The sequence below is a fragment of the Dipteris shenzhenensis genome, chromosome 14, assembly GCF_047967505.1.
Source record: "Dipteris shenzhenensis isolate YYH24624 ecotype China chromosome 14, Dip_SZ_1.0, whole genome shotgun sequence".
In the NCBI taxonomy this organism is placed as follows: domain Eukaryota; kingdom Viridiplantae; phylum Streptophyta; class Polypodiopsida; order Gleicheniales; family Dipteridaceae; genus Dipteris; species Dipteris shenzhenensis.
Window position 1 is genome coordinate 50553541 of NC_141609.1, and position 20320 is coordinate 50573860.

The 20320-nt window shown below is 45.0% G+C and overlaps 1 protein-coding gene across 5 annotated transcripts in view; it reads left to right on the top strand.

Moving 5' to 3' along the window:
* Positions 1 to 1316: 1316 nt before the first annotated feature.
* The window catches only part of LOC147894781 (uncharacterized), a 105325-nt gene continuing 86321 nt past the window's right edge, over positions 1317 to 20320 (top strand). For 2 of the 5 annotated variants that reach the window (XM_087385403.1, XM_087385408.1), the window contains exons 1-4: positions 2133 to 2222; positions 2749 to 2802; positions 13358 to 13500; positions 13942 to 14050. In XM_087385403.1, the coding sequence (XP_087241529.1) occupies positions 2220 to 2222; positions 2749 to 2802; positions 13358 to 13500; positions 13942 to 14050 (309 nt within the window). In that variant the 5' untranslated portion in view covers positions 2133 to 2219. Of the gene's footprint in view, positions 1510 to 2112; positions 2223 to 2748; positions 2803 to 13357; positions 13501 to 13941; positions 14051 to 20320 lie in introns of those variants that run through there. The other 3 variants (XM_087385406.1, XM_087385407.1, XM_087385404.1) reach the window with 3 other exon arrangements.

Consider the following 20320-nt stretch of genomic DNA (forward strand, 5'->3'; position numbering starts at 1 on the left):
GAGAGATGGAAAGGGTAGTGAAGATGCCTTGGCACTCGACGGGCCCAATTGTGAATTTAAAGAAAGGGAGAGTGCAAAAAGGAGAAGGGTTGACCCTCCCTTCAAAAGGTGACATTTATAAAAGGCTAAATGGTTGACTTTGGTCTTCATTGTTGTATGCACAAGTTTAGAACACAAGCTTCCTCTTCTCTTCCAAGAGTGTCTTTGGGTGTTCTCTTGTTTCTCTTGTAGTGCCTTTGTGTTTGCCACTCCACCCCCCTTCACTCTCCTCTTCCCTTCTCCTTCTCCTTCTCCCTCCCTTCTCCCCTCTCTTCTCCCTTCTCCCTCTTCCCTCTTTTTCTCGTAGAAACACATTGCAACAATCCGGGAGCCGCTTGAGTGACACATGCGGACGGCTCGTGCTTTGCATTGCTCTCACAAGGAGTAGCTTGGAGTGGAGGCTCCATCGGCATTCCTTCAAGATCCCCATGACACATGAGTCACTGTTGAGACTAAACCAAACAAAAAGCAAAGCAAATCATGAATCACATGCCAATTCACACTTTCCTTAGGCTTGGCTTGAGATGGAGGTAGATTTCTCATGACTCTTAGGCAAAGTTATATCAAAGCAGAATCGCTAGCCAGATCTAGCCAAAATTGGGTGAAAGGCAAGCACAAATTAGAGCTTCAGGGGAAAAGCTATCCAAATGATGAAATGGATGGAGAACGCATGATTGGGGGCAAGATCAAGAGGAGATTCTTTGATGTGCCGATAAAATTCATTGTATATTAGTCTAAATTCAAGAACTTATGATGCTATTGCATGATTAAGGGGATTGCAATATTGCTAGTCCATAAACAATAGGTAAAGGAAAACAAAGGCAAATACAAAACAATAAGTAAAGGAAATTGCTTGCCGAGTTGGCTAAGGCAAAGCTCCTCGAGAACTAAGTGGCATAAGGAGGCTATTGATGCAAAACAACATAGCAAATTTTTGTTGTTTGACAAGGGAGATATTTGGACTAATCTACCATTACTCCATATGGCCCATCCTAAAATCCTCTATTGGATAAAGATTGATAAATTACTCCATATGGCTTCTTGAGACCATCCTAATCCTCCTCCTCCATTGGATAAAGATTGATAAAAGAGGGTCTATGGTGACGTGGCAGTCACTACTCCTCCACGTACACTGCATGTGCCTCGACACGTGGCGCACATTCATCACTGTTGCTGACGTGCGAGTGTGCTGCGACACGTGGCGCTTATTCACACGTGTGGAGATATGGAGCGAGACATGGCTTTTCGTCAACCTCATCTCCATATGCTCGCAGCAAGCAGGTGAAGCATTGCTTCACCTTAGCGGTGCACGTCTAGAGGACCTTGCTCTGGATGTCTTGAGCAAGGGAAATACGGATTGTGTTCCGTGATGGGGTTCGAGGTGCCAAACGAGCAAATTGACGCTTGAGTAGCTTCTGGATTTGCGACCGCGGCGATCAAAAGTTTGGAGTCCTGCAAAAATTGCGACAGGTTGCAAGCTTGCAAACTAAGGATTCCAATGCAATTTTCAATCTGGATTGCTACTTTTCATTACTTAATTGCGCCTTCTACTCTAGGAGAGGTTTATTCTCCTTTCCCTTTAGTGCTGTAGAGTATGATAGCAGTATCCATTATGCTTTGGCGTACTAGTTGACTTTCTTTTCAAGCCACATTGTATTATGTGCCGCCGTTTCCAATATCGGCGACCCAAACCCCGTTAAAGTTCAGAAATTCACGCAACTGGGTTTCATTTCAATTTACTGTAGCTTTTGTCCACCATGCAAATAGGAAGGACTTGAAAATGAGATTTGAGTCTTCATACGAAGAAGCAAAATTAATAAGGATGACTTAACCACCGGGAAACATCATGTCATGTAAACATCATCACATGTCATGTCGAAGGTATAAAACTTTGCAATCATTTCTTTGATATTGAAAGCTCTGAATTGCAGAACTACTTCACATCAAAATTACGTACAAGCTTTAAATATCCAAAAACGCCAATATAATGTTATGTTCTCACGGAGAGTTTTTAAAAATGCCATATATCTGCTTTGTCCCAACAAAGCATATATAACATGGCGTCACACTCAACCGACTCTAGTGAAAAATAGGCTAAAGCGCTCTCATGGAGCTGCGATCTATGCTGAGATTTAAGCTACGTTTCCCATTTTTCTGATCCAAAGAGCATCCTCAAGGCCATGGTTTGAATTGCTGCATTTCATATGTCATCTCCTTAAGATCTGAGCTTTTTCACTTTATGAGCCAATTTGGTTTGGCTCCCACTTCTTCGCAGCTCTCTTTTGTGTGTGTGTGTGTGTGTGTGTGTGTGAGAGAGAGAGAGAGAGAGAGAGAAAGAGAGACCCATCCATCAGTTTGGAAGGGTGACCTTCTGTAAAAGATTCCAAACATGACTTATCATACGAGCTCTTTCTCAATCTTAAGTGTGAGAGAAGGTATCACTGTTTTCAAGCAATGCTTGGGTCACAAAAAACCAGCCATGGAATGCTTGGTGCATGCACTGACACTACCTCTTGCCAAAACAGACCCTAACACATATTTCAAATAGTTTCACCCCTTAGGTCAAAACAGACCCATCCATCTGTCTGGAATAATGATTTTCAATAGGAAATATTTATTACGCCTTATAATCTTTTACATTGTACTGTCAATAATATTCTCATTGATTTCTTTATTCTTTCTAACACCACTCCATCTTTCTCTCCCCAGCAGAGAATGCCATCTCAGGATGATGCTGTCGATTCGTCCATCTTACATGACCAGGTGAACATCAATTAATGTGTTTCGTTTATCGAATTTATTTTGTTTCCATATTCCAGATAATGATGCGTGATGATAGAGCTGTCAACGCATGCTTATTGGCTACAATTCATGCACATGCATGAGTATACACACACTTCTTTTTTTGGTGAAATCCATTTGGGATTATATTACAAGCAGCAGTCTCGAAGAAAGGGACCACCAGTTACAAGCATTAGAAGATATCATTTTATGACAATAAGGCAGGTTAGTCTAGATCCTGCACATGTAGACAATCATAAAATGATTGCCATAAAGATTCCCGGAAGAACTGATATTTAGCAAGGGATCACCAAAGACTAGCTGGTCACAGTCTTTCCATATTGCTTGTCAAACCGAGCATTGGGAAAACAAGCCTGAAGCAGTTGCTGTAACAAAAATAAGAACTTACGATACTCTAGGTAATGCCATAATATATGGGGCATAGACTCCTGCAAGGACAGACGTCGTCAGGCAGGAGCAATATGACGACGAGCTAGAATCTGTCCAAAAGGAAGAGCCCAAATCAAAACTCGCCACAAGAAAAAGTTTTGCCGAAGAGGGAGTTTTGAAGCCCAAATATGCTGTAATCTTTTCGCCACCACAGAGAGGTGCGTGTCATAGACCAGGTATGATTGGCATGAACAAAAACCCTTAGGTGGAGGCAGCAAGACTTTATATAAAGATGCAACCATTGATGTTAGCGAGTGGTAGTGCATGAGGTTCCTGCAAGGCCAATGGGGACGTGAACAGCTTGGACCAATGAAGGCTCTCAGCATGCAAGGAGTTTATTGCAAGAGTATGCCTACCATTCCACTTAAGGTGGGACAGTATGTGCTTCCAATCAGAAAGGAAGCATGTGACAAAAGGGCATCCCTTTACTTTGCCATCAATGTGACCCGGTAGAAAATCCCATTGTGTAGGTTGCCAGTGACCAAATGCAGTGGAAGATAAGTGTTGAATCAAGTGTTATAACATATAAATCCATGGCTAATCACCCTGCATGAACTGCAGCATCATTTTCCTTTGTGAGCAAGAATATGCATGTGAATATTGAGGATATTTAGTCCCCCGTGCATTTTAAGAGAGCAAAGGTGATCCACAGAAAGCAGCTTGAGGGCTTTCTGGCAATAGCAGAACCACCAGAAAATCTCCATAATTTGAGGCAAAAAACAAGCAATGTCTGACTTTGTAATCATCATCAATGGCAAGTAAAATTCAATATAGCAACAAGTATCGATTGAACTATGCGATATAGGACAAGCATGTCAAGTACCCAGTTCATCTACTGACGATGAGGGACTGTCCATCCCAAAGAGTAGCCTAGGTGACGTACAAGCTACATAGGTAAGACTATGTCTCCTGGCCATAAGACTGTATTTAAACGATTAACGATATTTTTGAGAGGGAAACAGGGCAAGGCTTCCCCTGGATACTGGTAGTCAATACTCGTTTACTAGATAGGACATGAAACAGAGGCATAGTAAGTGTTCTGATGATAAAGTGAATGAACATCATAGTGGAGCAGAAACTAGGCAATGGAAATTACCTTTTTATGTTGTTCTATGGGCTTTAAGAAGGCACGTGAACAGTGCCTAGTCAGAAATTGTGAGGTAGGATAGTTAATCTTAAAGTCCGGAAGAATTGGGAACCAACACTTGAATCATTCTAGAGGCGACGGTTGAGTTAGCAAGATGCACGGTTGAAGCTACAAGAATGGAGGAAAGGAAACCTTTGCTGATAGCATGGGACTAAAATCGGGATGTCTGCTCTACACAATCTTCTTGGGATCTTTGTACATCAGCTAGATCTTGGTTGAGGAATAATGGATGGAAGCTGTGCAGGTATGGACTGATTCTTCTTCTATATGGGAACTAGGTGGTTCTACTGACAAAATCCAAAGACAACACGTGGAATCATTTGAAGCCACTTAGGAGCCTTGCAAATGTTCAATGATGAAGGTCAATGTGGATAAAGCTAGAGTCATGATCATTGGAACCAGATATATTTCTTGAAGGAAGAATACATGACTTACCTGAGTCTACATACTCGGGCTTAGAATCAGAAATAGTTGCAATTAAAGGGCTTTGTAGAACAATGAGAGAAGTTTTTATTTGTAACACTGATGCAGCTGGTCATCTTAGAAGAAATGTACTTACAGGGCTGATCCAAACAATTAATTCATTAAGTAAGGGTCTGCTCTCCATCTTTGGATTGTTAAGTTGACACTTGCAGAAGTATTACTGGCTGGCGAATTGTGAAAATGGGAAGCTATTAATATGAGTACAGCACATCAAGACAAAAAATCAATAACAGTGGGTCTTAACAATCCTGAGCCATATCCTTTTTTTTCCTAGAAAAGAATATGGTATTAATAAACTCCTTAGTTACGCGGACACCAAGGAAAATACGACTCCCCAGTGGCGGGAACTACAGAAAAACGCAAGGATATCCGCATCTCTATGGGGGATCACCTCGTACAAAGGGCTGAACGAATAGCCACTATGGCTATTATACTACCATCTGTGAAATGAAGGAAATGGCATGGCTCCCGTATACTAATAAAAGCCTCCCTCTTGCGCCCAGCGCGATCCGTATCCTCCTGCAGTCCTGAGTTATATCAACAAGCAAGCAATGAGAAGGGGCATTTGCCATCAGCCACCTCATACCATACTCAATACCACTGGACACCTCCTAGGGAAATCTCTGGTTTGTCTTGGGCCACTCAAGAGCCTCCAGTGCATCTATATGTATAGTCTCCTGCCATATCTTTGAGAAAATATCCTTGTCCTTTGTCAGGCCCTCTCCAATGGCCTATCTATAAATGAAAAACTACATTTACTAGCAAGAATGCTAGACCATCTGTAGAAGCAACCAAAGAGGAATGTGTCAGCATGGGAGTATGCAAAGTGTCACTGAAGAAAGAAGACATCTTATTGGTGGGTCTCAACGTGACCTAGGATCAAAGGATGTCCACTTGAAGGACTCAGCCTCACAAAGTAATGAATGTCAAGTTGTGGAGCCCCATAATGCACCTGTCCAAGTGACAATAATTGATTGTTGAGGGATAACTGAAATCAATTGGCATATGCGAATCCAAATGTGTGCTTAACTTAGGTGCAAGCTTGGACACAACGCTTTGCACTCTTTGAATGCAAATGATAGCGTTGACAAACTGGACATGCGCCTATCACCGATAACCATGTACCCACTAAAGTGTTAAGTAATCCAAAGAAATAGGGTGATACTTCTTTCTTTGACTAACTGAAAGGAAAACAAACTATACTAAGTGGAGTAACATGAAAAAGGAGGAGCAATCCCAGGTCCTCGTGAATGCTATCAATCTCTCTCAAGTGGCTGCAGAGGTTCCGTTGCATCTCTCCCACTGACTTTGGATAGTAAAAATGAGATCAGCCCAAATGGAAGCCAAAATATCATCAGAAGTGGATGTGTGTCCACCAATGACTTGAGCACATCTCAAACACCAAATCTGGCATAAAGTAATGCTGGAAACCACCTCCAAAGCTGAGCCCGCCTGTGGAGAAGGCAGTGGGTCTTGAGACGGGATGGGAAGTAAGAACAAATCGTGAAGCTCCATGGAACTAAGATCTGTAGGGCCACGTCCGTAATGCTGCTGCATGAAGAAGGCATGACCACCTGCCTCTAACTCGTATAGAGCAAAGGGCCTGTCCAAACCACCCTGGCAATATGCAAGGCATGTTTTGTTCCCCGCCACGTCAATTTCTTATGCCTAGGACCAATTTATTCTTTTGGACATCAAGGGCTTGCATCACCTAGATAGAGGTGCTTCCAAGCAGCAGCTCATAACAAACTTCTTCATGTTTATTTTTTAAATCACCTCCAAGGTTTATTATTATCTAGGAGCACAGTTTGATTGTAGAGCATCAGGATTCAGAGCCCAAACTTATGTGGGAGTATATGAAAAAAGATTGAAGGTACCAAAGGATGCATGCATCTTAGTGGATCCAAGTTGCTTTAAGAGGTCACCCATAAGATTTCATCATTGAGGGGCTCCCTATATATTTTGTCGGTTTATGCACCTCACTTCATCCGTAGTTTTAGTCGACTCTTGTTACAGGATTTCAACATGCTTGAACCCCCCCAAAAAGAAGTTAAGGGAATAACATAAGAATATCATCTTATTTTGGGGTGACACCTCAAACTCAAAGAGATTTGATCCTTTGCTTTCTCAATGGCACCAGTTGTGGTCACTTTGAGTTTAATTAGGGTATCTCAGGATATGTTGTTTGTCAACGTGTCATCCTAACTGGAATAAATTATTTCTTACGGTAACAAGGTGGCACAATCACTAAGTCCTCGTATTAAAGAAATGTAAAGTAACTAAAAATGACAATAAAATAAAATCTTCCAATAACATGTAAAAGGGAAAGACCACATGAGTAAATTGGGAGAGAAAAAAGCAAGTGAAAGTAAAATACATGTGGAGAGGCAGATGAATAGAAAGGAGGGAGGACAAAGGTGAAAGAGGGGAAAGGCCCCAATAAATGTAGGTGGACAATGGAATGAAACCCATTGTCATATATTTAAAAAACCTTAATCTCTCATGCTAAGGGCAACATTAAATATTAAATGAATTTTAAGTACAATTAAGGTAGTCTAAACCAATTTTAATAGGGTCAGCTTGACCAAATACTCATGCAAAAGGTCCATTGGCCTGGATTAGCAAAAAAGGTCAGCATGAATTCATAGTCCCTTACGGGGCAAAAACATGCCTTGCCCTTGCCATCATAGCTGAAGGTGTTTGAGAACTCCGAGGCCTTGAGGTGACATGTGGATCAAGTAAGGCACCTTTTCCCTCAGCAAGCGTAGTTTGTGTAATGAGTTAACTAGGCATGGTAACAATACTTTAAGTTAAGAACCCAAAAAAGAAAAGAGAAAAGGAGGATGAGGTCCTCACATGCCAGAGAGCTTGGAAATGTAGAGCAGTGATGTCGCGGTCCTACCAATTTGGGCCCACACCTTCCATAAACAAAAAATATCAGATAAGATTTTGGGCTTTAATTTGTGCAATGATCAAGATCCCCACAAAATGACCCGAAAAAGAAGTGAGAAGGAAAAACCCTTGCCCTGAGGATAGCATAGGTCGCTGAGGAATGAAAACTGCGAGTAACAAGAATACACCTCCTAAGCAATGGAATGAGGTGAAGCTTTTGAGGGTGAGCTAGGGGGTCATAATCAAACATTGACAGATGGAGAGGAAAGTTTAGAAGCCTCGGTACACAAGAATACATATCTGTATGAATGAGGAACCATTGCGGGCTTGTAAATAGGTGTGATGGAGAGAATCTCCAGAATAGAAGTTAGAAGGGATGTGACATTCCAAGAAGCCTAGTTTAAGAAGGTGGCAAAGGGAAAGATGAAGGAAGCAAAGACAGTGAGGAAAGCAGATTTCCCAGGGACAATAAGAACAGGTAAGCCTTTATTTAGCAAAGAAAATGCAGGGCTGCTGACCAGGACGATAGCAAGGGAGGGGATGCTTGAGTTGACAGAGCCACAATTGTTATGGACTAATCCTGATGAGACATGACCAAGCACGCATGATGCTGTCACAACTGAGTAGTGTGAACCTACATTTTTCTGCCTTGGGGCAGTGTTAGACAAACTAATCATCTACTAGACATGGATTTGGTACCATGTAAGAATAACGATCTAGGCTTTTTATTGCCTAGGCAGTGCAGCGGAAGTCTCCCAAGATCCAGGTGCACATATAGATTGTGTGTGCGCTAGTAAACTCCAAGAAAATGCAGATTTTAAGAGTATGTGCATCGACTTAGGACAGCCCAAATATCGAGTATGCATTGCACCAAAGTAGGTCAATTTGTGTACAAGCATGGCACCTTCTTGAAGGGCATGCACTTGGAGCAGGCAGTTGCAGTGTTTGGCTCTAAGATGGGGCTCCAAAACTGCCCTCCAAAACTGTCTCCTTTATATGGTATACATCCTCTCCCTTGGGCCTATCCCATATACAAATAATACACCTTGATAACCTAGTATGTATCCTCAAAAAGAGGAGTGCTCCTCTCATGCCATTGCACACCCTTTTTGTGGGTGAGGAGGACTCCTAACCCCACAAGATACCTTTTTCTGATGAGATCACCAAACTATGTCAGCTTAGGACAATCAATAGTACCACTATCAAAACAAATCGCATAGCAACCATGACCTTGTTGTTCGGACTTAGGCAGAACATCCTCTCTCTTGGGCCTAAGACTAATTATAAAGCATGGGAATATGAAGCCTTAAGGGTACGCTTGAAGTCTTGTGTTACACAAGGACTAGGGAGGCACATATAGTACTTATACAAATAATACACTATGATAACCTAATATATATGTTCAAACAAAGGGTGGCTCGTCTCACCCACTGCATAACTTTTTGTGGGTGACCAGGAATTTTAGAGGGTGGAAAGGTCGTGGGTTTGGGGGCCCCACATGCCGCTTGAGCTGTGCCCACTTGGCACATGTTTGTTGGCCCCCCTTTGGGGTCCAACATAGTGTCATTCTTTGCCTACAGTTATGCTGTGTGACAGTAGGTCAAGCGAGTGATCAAAGGATGGTACTCTGTAGACAGGTCCATGCACATGCCAATATTGGCTGTGGCAGAAGTGGTGATTTGGCGCGGCTTCTTTGTGGAACATGCAGCAGCAGCTTTTGTGGGATGTGGCAGCCCACTGCAGCTGACTTGTAACATCTGAATTAATCAATGGCATCCTGATTATTTGGGAAGTGTTGATTGGAAAAGTGTAAAAAGTAGCCCCTCATCCCATCAGCCCTCTTTTCTCTCTCCTTGCTGCCCTAGCTTCTCCTGTTCGACCAGCTTCACTAGTGGCAGCAAATCGTGACAGTTTTGCAGGGGTCTTGCTGCCTGGAAATTCATCTCCTTTCTCCAGCTATGACTGCTCATCTTATCTGCTCCAAGAACAGCGCTTACAACAGCTCCAAGCACCAGGTCTATCAGCTCCAACTTCAGTGCCTTCAACAGCTCCAAAAACGAGTTTTGTCAGCTCCAGATTTCAGTTCCAAAATCCAAATTTGAAGCTGCTCTATACCTGCTGCTTCAAGTCACGATTTTCAGTTACAAACAGTTCCAAAATCTAACTTTGAAGCTGCTCCATACCTGCTGCTTCAATCACGATTTTCTTCTAGGAGAATCTGCCCCAATTCACTAGTATTTTATACCAGGGAAGCTACCTCTCAAATCGTACAGCTTTGGTGTAATTCTGCCTGGGGATAGCTGCTTAAGTTCAGATTTATTTGCTGCTCCAAGACCTGGTCCTTTCAAAGAACTCAACAGCTCCAAGAAGGTGTCTTCAGTAGCTCCAACTTCAATTTCATTTGCAGCAAGGATCAGCTCCAAGAAGGCTCCACTTTCTGCTGTAGATTTATGAGGTCTTCATCTTCAGCTAGCTATGTAGCCCCTCTCATCTCTTAGCCCCTTCCTATCAGACCCTCTCCCCTCTCAGCAGCCTCTCCCTCTCAGCATCTCTCCTCGGCCTCTTTCCCCTAGCAGCCTCTTCCTCTAGCCCCTCTCACTCTCAGCCTCACCTTCCACTCTTTCATCTCCTTCCCTTTCCCTTCCCCTAGGATATCCAACTCTAACCTTTTCCCTCAATCTTTCCCAAACCATGGACGGATCTCTCAGTGGTTTGAATTGGTCTTCCACCCTTGATTGACGAATGCTGACCTATTCAGTCAATCCTCATCCACTTCCACCGGCCGTGAGAACATGCATTTTCTCAAACGATGAGCAGTTGCAGTTGCAAAAAGATGTGCACCATGAGAGCTCCACCACCATCTTCGCACACATCCATAGCTCTCATCCTTCCATATCACAGTCTAGGGGCTGGATGCTTGTGGCCTTACCTTTGGGCCTCACCTAGCACAATTTCTCAGAAACAATTCATTCAACAAGAAGGAAATTAAGTTTAGGAGTCGTTTACATCGGTATCAGAGCGCAAATTCCAACTTTTTTCTTAGAACGGGATGATCTTAGTACAGCCGGGTTTAACTGCTTGTGCTGGTATCGGCGACGGGAGCATAAGGAGATTGCCTGAGTTGGTTCGAAGCGGCACAAGACCCGTTGTTTAGGCCACTAGGCCTTCATCGCAGAGTTACATCGTCATACCCCAACCGGACTGTTGGGAGTAGGTTGAAAGCCCAAGCATATCTGGGAATTTCAACGGCGAATTTTGGGATGCCTGAATCTCTATGCGTATAGGCGAAGCTTGAGGAGCAGACGTGCATCTGAGCTGCGTTTGGAGAAATGAAGTAAACCTTGGTCATGAGGTGTGACGGTCAGAAAGCAGGAAGAGCAGCTTCGTTGACGCGCGATGCTGCACAGAGAATTCAGGACGTTATTTTTCTTTTTTTCTCTGTCCAAGGTTTTGATTTTAGGTGCTGACGTGGCCACTAGGCTGGAGAGTGGACATGGCAGACACAGGCGGCTGACGTGGCATACACGTGGCGGCTCCAGGTGCTGACGTGGCACTGACAGTGGCATGTGGCAAGGGGGACAGATGCTGACATGGCAACCAATCAAGTTGCTGAGGTGGCAAATCTCTGGCTAGCCTGAGTTAACCCTGGTTAGAGTTATACAGCTAACCAGACCAGATTGGTCCAGTTAACCAAACATTAGTTTTGTTCAGTTACTTTGGTTCAGTAACCCCATCATTACTCTGAAAAAAAAGAAGAAAAAAAAAATGTTGCAGAGACAGTTTTGGCCATCAGTTTCCACCTATCTGTCAATTAATTTTCTGTCGGAAAATCAGCAGAAATACCAGTAAAAATCAGAGATTTGTACAAGTAAAGAGATGCATGACTACGTGCTCAGAAAAAGGGGGGAATAGATGCATTTTGAATTCTTTTTGCAGGAACCAGCAAAGGGGCAACACAGCAGTTGATGCTCAGGTAACCTTGTGGTTTATGCCTTGAGGTGACAGCATGTTACTGGGGCACCAGTTGTGAATTCAATACACCTCCTGCTGAGGTATTTTCTCTGGAAAGCAAAGGCTGAGTGCATCAGTTGCATACACTGTGTGTGTGAGAGCTTGCAAAATCTCAGATAAGTTGCAATGATGGCTTCACAGCTGAATGCCATGCCCTCCCATGAGGAGAGTGCCAGAAGTGATCAAGCTATGCAAGAGCAGAGTCAAAAGACTGAGGCAAGTTATAGACATTTACTGCCACAACTCATGGAAGCAAGAAGGGATCCATTGTTTTGCAGGCTCTTAAACAAGGAAGAGCAGCTGAGAGTTTCTTTTGGGGCAACCCAGAAGGTGACAGCCAAAAAGAGATCCTTGAACGTAGTTCCTGTTCTTCCTGTAGATGATGTTTCCAGGAAGAGCAAGAAATCTCGAAAAGAGGACAGCAAAAAGAGGAAAGCAAGTAGTCAGGAAGGGAGTATGCCCTCCAAGAAGAAAAAGGCTAAGCATCATCATCATAGCTCTTCAAGTCCTCTACTTCTTCCAGTTCTATCTTTTCATCCTCATCATTGTCTTCTTCTTCTAGATCATCAAAGCCAAAACAAAAGAAGAAGAAGTCAGGCAAAAAAGAAAAGACCAAAGAATTCGAAGAAGGCGGGAAGTCTATTAGGTTTGCAACACAAATATTGACATAGGGGTTTTTTGGGAATCAAACGCAACAATCCTTTTTTCCACAATGAAGGCATAGTGCTGTAGAGCCAAGCATTATCAATCGTGTGCAACAGCCAGGGCTGAGCTGATCCCAAAATTTAGCAAGAACTCAAATGTGGGGCTGTCCCAATCTTGGGATTTAGAGCGCCCCTCTGACAATGCCGCTTTCAATTCTTGATCAGTAAAAGGCAGCTCCAACTTGTGTGCATCCTCCTAGGAGAGAAATGGTAGAACATTTCGAAGAAAAACATTCCGCGCATCAACCTCTGTAGGTAGAGTAGGAGGGACTGGAGGCATGGCTTTTCTTGGGCTTTCTTGGTTCAAGGTTACTTAGTTGACTGGATGTTGTTACCTTCTCTCTCCATACAGACTTGCACATGCTTTGGTGGACGTTTGGTGGGGATCATATTGAGCATTTCAGCCTGGCATATCTGGAGATCCAGACACATAGAGGCACTACAGGTGCATCCCTCTCACATGCTGGCCAGTTTGGATGACATAATACACACTCTCATGACCATTTGGTTGGACATGCAGGGGTCCTCCAGCGCTGCTAATGCCAGGAGGACTACTTCCTTAGGGAATGGAGAGGATGTCCCTTCTTTTCAAAGGTTACAGATGGCACTTTCATCCTCAGTCCTGGCTTTTTCGTTGAGTGCGATTCCACCCTCTCAGTTTATACTAATGCTATGTACGATGTACTTCTTGCCTTGTGCCCTTTGTTCTTGGGACTTTTTGGTAGTTTTTCATGAAAAAAAAAATATGCACAATTTTTTGTGTCATCTGGATCATCAATTGAAGTAAAAGCTTAGTTTTCCACAGAGAAAAAGCTACCTTGGGATTGATCTCGCATATTTTTCAAAGCAGGAGCTTGATAGTGGTGCAGACGATTTCAAACCAAAAGCAGTTTGGGAAGCATCAGAGCAGGGAAACGTTGAAGAAATAAAGCTTTCTTTAAAACATGGAGAGGACATAAATTTAGCTGATCCAGTCACATTAGATACGCCATTGTGAGTATGAACTGACAAGCAAAACTTTAATCATTAATTTTTACATGAACACCATGACCAATTTAAGTATGAACTGCTAAACTTAAATTATATATTGCATTTACTTGTAAACTACCATAAAATTATATCAGAGAGACTAAAATGTACATGATGTAGAAAATTGTGGTCATTGATCGAGTCACAATCAATACTTCATTGTGAGTCTTGGCTGCCCGACCAAGATCTAAATTACTGCATTTAGACTACCACCACTAATATAGAATAAAGAATGGATGAACGTCCAGTAGATTTTGACCTTTGCATCTCCCTCTTTCTTTATCAAGCAAGGTCCTTGTGTCCATGTTTTGTTACATCAAGAAACATCGGTACAATCATTAAGCTGATGGTTAAAACAAATATGAGAGAGAACAAAATGTGATACATTGCTTGAACACTGGACAGGCTTATTGGAGCAAAAGCAAGAAACACTGAAGTCGTAGCCATGCTTTTATCCTTTGGTGCTGATGTCAACATCCCAAATGCATTGGGAGACACTCCATTACACTGGGCTGTATGTCTCTCTCTCTCTCTCTCTCTCTCTCTCTCTCTCTCTCTCTCTCTCTGTGTGTGTGTGCGTGCGCGCACGCGCGCGCGTGTGTGTGTGTCTCTCTCTCTCTGTGTCTCTCTTGCGCTCAGCCATAGAAATCCCCATCTCCTAGGTACCTTTTTTTGTCTTCTATTTAGGCATAGATAAAAAATGCATAAGAATTGAACCCTTTCATCACTCAGAGGAGACCTTGTAATGTTCTTGCTAGGTCGCGTCTTTCATGTCTCAATGGCCTCCCAGGATGCTAATATATCATCATCATTATCTTCCTTGAGATACCTTTTGTACATGTTCCTGCAGCCAGAATCCTGTTTCTCCGACTGTTCATGTGCCTTAGAACATCCTATAAATAGTGCCTAGAGATCAAGTGGACTTTGCATGTAATCCATAGACAATAGGAATGTCAATATGATACATATTTAAAAAACTAAGACTTAGGTCAAGAGCAGATGCTGCACAGGACATAGCTCAGATTGTGCATCAAACTTATGCTTTGAGCTATGCCTAGCACTTTTGAGTGTATTACCAGCCCTCCCCTTTCAAATATCTCTTATCTGCCCCTTCTTCATTTGTTTCCTTTACCATATGATTTGAGCACTCTCAGCAAGTAAGCTAGGTGTTGGATGCCCAGAAGACACAACATGTTAGTTACAATGCTTTGCCTTCCTGCCAGAGAATTTCCAGCATGTCCAGATGGTGCTTGCATGTTCATCAATGATTCTTGTCAGTCATACGGAGCCTTCATGCATTTGGGTACACAATAGGCAGACAGAGATCGTGGTGGCTCTCATTGGGCTCAAACATCATAAAATTCCAGTGAAATTCCTTGGATCACTTGTCTAGTAGTAGAAAACCTTGCAGCATTTTTGGTTAGCTGGCCCTCGTTGGCCATGGTCATTCTTCAGCTGACAAGGGGTGTGTCCACATAACAATGGAGGTGTGCTAGGAGACTCTACCCCAGCTCCCTTGAATGCATCAACGTTGCTTTTACATGCTCTTAGATATTCAGGCCCTCTGAAATGGTGTTACTCATGGGAAAGATTTTGACCCCTTGGGAGTCTTAAAATCCAAAATGCAACCTAAACGATCCTGTAAGAGCTTTTAAAAAACTCATGGACAGATCTTGGAAGACTCCAAGAAGATGGACGCAAAAATTGAGGCTAATAGAGAAGCTCATGCCAAGGATGCTCATTTATGGACACAAGACTCAGAAAATCATCCACGAGACTCTGGATGAAGTGAGCAAGAGGGGAAATAAAGCTTTTAATCTTAAAATGGGCAGTGTATAGGGACAATAGAGTCATCAAGAGGGTGATTGAGGCAAGGGAAAGGGAAAACGGGCAGTAGCGTCATCATTCAGGAACAGTGACCCCTGACACCCCCCCCCCCGGCGGCCCTGGTGCCCCACCTCATCCCAAATATTGGTACACAGCTTGTCCTTGGCTTTCTAGAATGGAAGTTGGACCTTATGGTCCTCCCAAGGGAACTTTATTTAGACTTTTTGAGGGGAATATCTTGTAGTATACAGCAAGACACATCAAACCCTAGGGAGGGGGCTGCCCATAGTTCATGGGTACAAATGGCTGTCCACACACCGATCGCGGGGAACCGCATCAATGGAGGAGTACGTGGATTAGGAGTGGTAATTCTCCTCCTCTCACACTTCCAGGCACACATCATTATCATGGGCACAGATGAGCATCCTGCTACATGTGAATCAAATTGTCTAGGCTCCCATCTACAAATGTTCATCCTGCTTGTTGCCATCCATAGACTTTCATCTAATCTCCTCGGCCAACAAGCTACCCACAACATCATCAAACTTTAGTACTCCACCAGGTGCAGAGTTACTGACAGTAGCTGTACGGAAGGTGTTCCATGAGGATGGCAATGAACATAAGAGGAATATTGCCTTAGTCTCCGCATCAAATTTTATCTTCTGAGCGTGAAGATCAAAGAGATACACATGCTGCCCACACGGGGGCGGTGATAGTATAGTCCATGGACTACATGATTGGATCTCCAGGCTTCACTTCATAGATTTTGGACCTCACAGCTCACCCCCTTATGCCAGGAACAAACCATTACCATCTATCTTTTGATTGAATAATTCCCCAACACATCCAGGATTCATAAAGGACCATACCAGTATCGACGTCTGGTGTGACAAAAGAATCAATAGTTTCGAGGCCCCATGAACTAGATTATTATGTCTGGTGTGACAAAGAAACTACAGTTTGTAGCCCCCCTTGAACAAGAGCTCTTTTTTTTTTTTCAAGAAAATTACTTCATTAAATACGAATGAAAACCGCAAGAGCAAGCTCAAACATCATGCAATGCATGATAAAAAAACAGCTCAAAGTGAGCTAATAAAGAACCAAGGCGGAGGCTGAAAATGCCATCTCAACCCTGAAGGAAGCTCTCAGAGAAGAAAGGAGATCCCCTCCAAACTCTGAAAAACGTAACTCTTCTGGCAGTGGCTGCTCTGGAGGATCCCTGCATGCTCGCCCAAATGGCCATCAGAGTGTGTACTGAGTGTTAATTCATGCTAGGTTCATGTTTGGGATCTTGTACGTACTGTTTCTTTGCAATACTTCTGGAAGTGGCTCAGCCTCACAAGGCTCCCTCTAATCAAACCCTCTGCTCCTGCTCCTGCTCTCCAGCCTCTTTGCGTAGCTCTGCTCTTGCTCTCTCTCTCTCTCTCTCTCTCTCTCTCTCTCTCTCTCTCTTGTTGCTCCTGCTTTGCTCCATCGCTGCCCATCGCTAACTCCATCGCAGCCTCTACGCTGCTCCATCGCTGCCTCTACGCTGCTCCATCGCTGCCCATCGCTAACTCCATCGCAGCCTCTACGCTACTCCATCGCTGCTCCTGCTCTGCTCTCTCTCCTCACCCTCCCTATGCTCATGCTCACGCTCTCTCTCCTCACGCTCTCTCTGCTCACGCTCCCTACGCTCACGCTCAGCCTCTCCCTCTCCCTACGCTCAGCCTCTCCCTACACCCCCTACGCTCCCTACGCTCAGCCTACATAGCCACCCCCTCCCTACACTTAGCTACGCTCATACCCCGCTCAGCCTACACTCTACGCACCCCACTCAGCCTACCCCTACGCCCCCTACGCTCATCCTACGCCTACCCCTACGCTCTCTACGCCTACATCCTATGCTCATCCTACGCCTACGCCCTATGCCCTCTACCCCCCTCCCTACGCTTAGCCTACCTAGCCACCCCCCTCTTTGCTCCTCCCGCTCTTGCTTCAGCCCCTTGCCACCTTCGCCACCTCCCCCCCCCCCCTTTTTTTTAAAATAATAATAATTATTATATATTAAAAAAAAAAACTCCTCGCCATCTTAGCCTCTCCTTCTCCACCTCCTGGCTGCCTCTCCACCTCAGGCTTCCACCCCGCCTCACCACCACCTCGCACTGGACGTGCCTCCCATTATGGGGGGGGAGCTAGTGCTCCCGCTCTCGGTCGGACACTAAGACCTGCACCCACACCAAAAAATTTTATTTAAAAAAAAAAAGATCCAAGAGAAATGGGGGACAAAGCCAAGAAAGCCGACAACAACAACAACAAAAAAAAGCAAACGACACAACTAAAATTTGAGGATGTGAACACACGTCACAACCGAAGTGGACTCGGGGTAGACAGCAAGGCAAAGGCAAGACCCGCCTCAGCTTCTTCAGCCTCTATCTCTACCTCAACCTCAGCTCCCGCTACAGTTTCAGTTTCGGTTTCAAAGCTCCAGCCTCAACTCCCTCTATCTCTATCTCTACATTGACTTTAGCCCCTACTTCAGGCTTAGCTCCAGTTCTAGTCTCAACTCCCTCTACATGTACGATCAGTGACATACTCATGCCCATGGTACCAGTTGTTGTTCCCTTCCCCTCCTCTCCTGTTACAGCTCTCGCACCGCTTATGACCCCTACTTCGGAGGTGTCATACACTGTTCTGCATTACGCTTCACTCTCCCCTCTCCCTCTCTCTCTCTCTCTCTCTCCCTGCGCAAGCCAGCAGCTCCCTCGCAAGCCAACAGCTCCCTGCGCAAGCCTCTGTTGGAAGGGAAGGGGGTTTAAGGAAAGTCTTAAACTTCTCTCCCCCCCCCCCCCCCCCCCGCCGTGTGAATAGACTTACAGCAAGTGTCCTTAAAGTGCAGGAAAAACAGAAAACAGAGTTAAAAAGGGGCAGTTTTGAGGGCAAAAGGAGGCAGTTTTGACAGTTTTGAAAGCAGAGAATTCAGCAGCTCCACCATGGCCCTTAGAGGCAGTTTTGAGCAGAGAATTCAGCACTTCCAGGAGTAAGGAGATGCCACAAACAAGGAGCTCCACCATGGCCCTCCAAGGAGCAAAAGTAGAGAAAGATAAAAGCATAGGCAGCAGTACAAGAGCCGAAGAGGCAAGTTCTTCTTTACCCTTAACATCTCCTTCCCCACCACCTCCAACGACCTCCCTTGCCTCCACCCAAATCCTTTCCTACCCATCTACTTTACTCAATCCTCCTGTGGCTCCGACCCCATCTCCTTTACTTCCATCTCCCCCATCACTTCCGGTTACCTCCCTTGCCTCAATCCCAACCCTTTCCTACCCACCTCCTCTACTCAATCCTCCTCCTCTCCCTCCTTCAGTCTCACCTCCTCCTCTTGCTCCCGTTCATTCCTCCCTAGCCCTTTCCCTTGCTTATGCCTCCCCTCTCCTAGTCCCTACCCATCCTCTTCCTTCCTCTTCCTCCCCTCCCCTAGTCCCTACCCATCCTCTTCCTTCCTCTTCCTCCCCTTCCCTATTCCCTACCCAGCCTCCTCCCTCCTCTTCTTCCCCTCCCCTAGTCCCTACCCAGCTTCTTCCCACCTCTCCCCACCGACCCTCCCTTTCAGCCCCTTCCTCCCCTAGTGTAGGCTCTTCTTCGGTCCCTGACTCCCTACTTCCTTCTACCGGATCTCTCTCTTCAGGACCTCCATTTTCTGCACCCCTCCTTTACTCACCTTCTTACCCTCTTACCCCCTCATCCTTGTACCCCCTCTCCCCTTCACCCTCCACAGCGGAAGCAGTCCTGGCAGATAATCTGCGATTGAGAGATTTAGTTATGCAGTGCATGGAGACTTGCAGACTTCAGGGCGCTGCGATTCAGTCTCTCACAGCACAGATACACACACTGACTGATCAGCTATCGACAGTTGAGAGTCATAGATCTGATCAGGACTCCCATATTCGCCAGCTTCATACCAGAGATATTGATCGGGATATCCAGTTATGGACACATGCTGAGCGCATAGTGCAGCTGGAGACACGCATTCAGGAGCATGTTGTGGCATGCGATGATCGCCTCTAGCAGCTGCATGTAGCTCCTCCAGCTAGTGCAGCAGTTGAGGAGAGGTTGGCCACACTGCAGACAGAGGTACAGAAGACCTCAGAGTGGGTGGACGTTGTGCGTAGAGCCCCACAGGCCCAGCAGACCACAGTCTCTGAGACTATTGCCGAGAGTCAGCGGCGAGCTCAGAAGGCCCTCAACATCCGCATCCGCGGAGTTGAGCGATCAGATACGAGATCAGCCATGGATCAGGCGACAGATTTCATATCTGGGACACTCGGAGTTCAGGATCATGGCATAGTAGCTGCATATCGAGTGGGCCGGGATCCAGCACGGCACCAGCCACTTATCATCAGATTCAGAGATGCTGAGGCCCGTCTCGCAGTATTACGAAGGAGATCCAGATTGAGGGACCATCCACAGATTCACATGGATGAGGACCTTACAGCTCTTCAGTGGGAGGAGCATAGACGTCTCATTGCACAGAGGGATGTTGCTCGTCGTGAGGGCAAGTGGGCCGTGATCAGAGAGGGCAGACTTTTGATAGGAGCTATGCGATCTAGACCGGCTGGAGCCCACAGTTGACGACACGAGGCCTATGGGACACGTAGTCTGCCAGATAGCTTGAGTTTCGCAGTTTGGAACTGTAATGGTTCCCTCACAGCTCAGCCTGGCAACTTACGAGAGGCCTTTTTTGATCAGGACATCGTCTTCTTTACAGAGACCCATGAGAGCCCAGAGAGAGGCTTGCCGCAGGTGACAGGGTATGCCTGGGAGTCTGTCTTTTGACAGCAGACTAGACGATCAGGTGGAGTCAGAGGATCTGGCGGTGTGGCAGTTCTTTATAGAGAGCATCTCAGATCGATACTCACAGTCATGAGCAGAGACCATCGGGCCAGATATCTTTGGGTACGGATCAGGAGACCCCCCC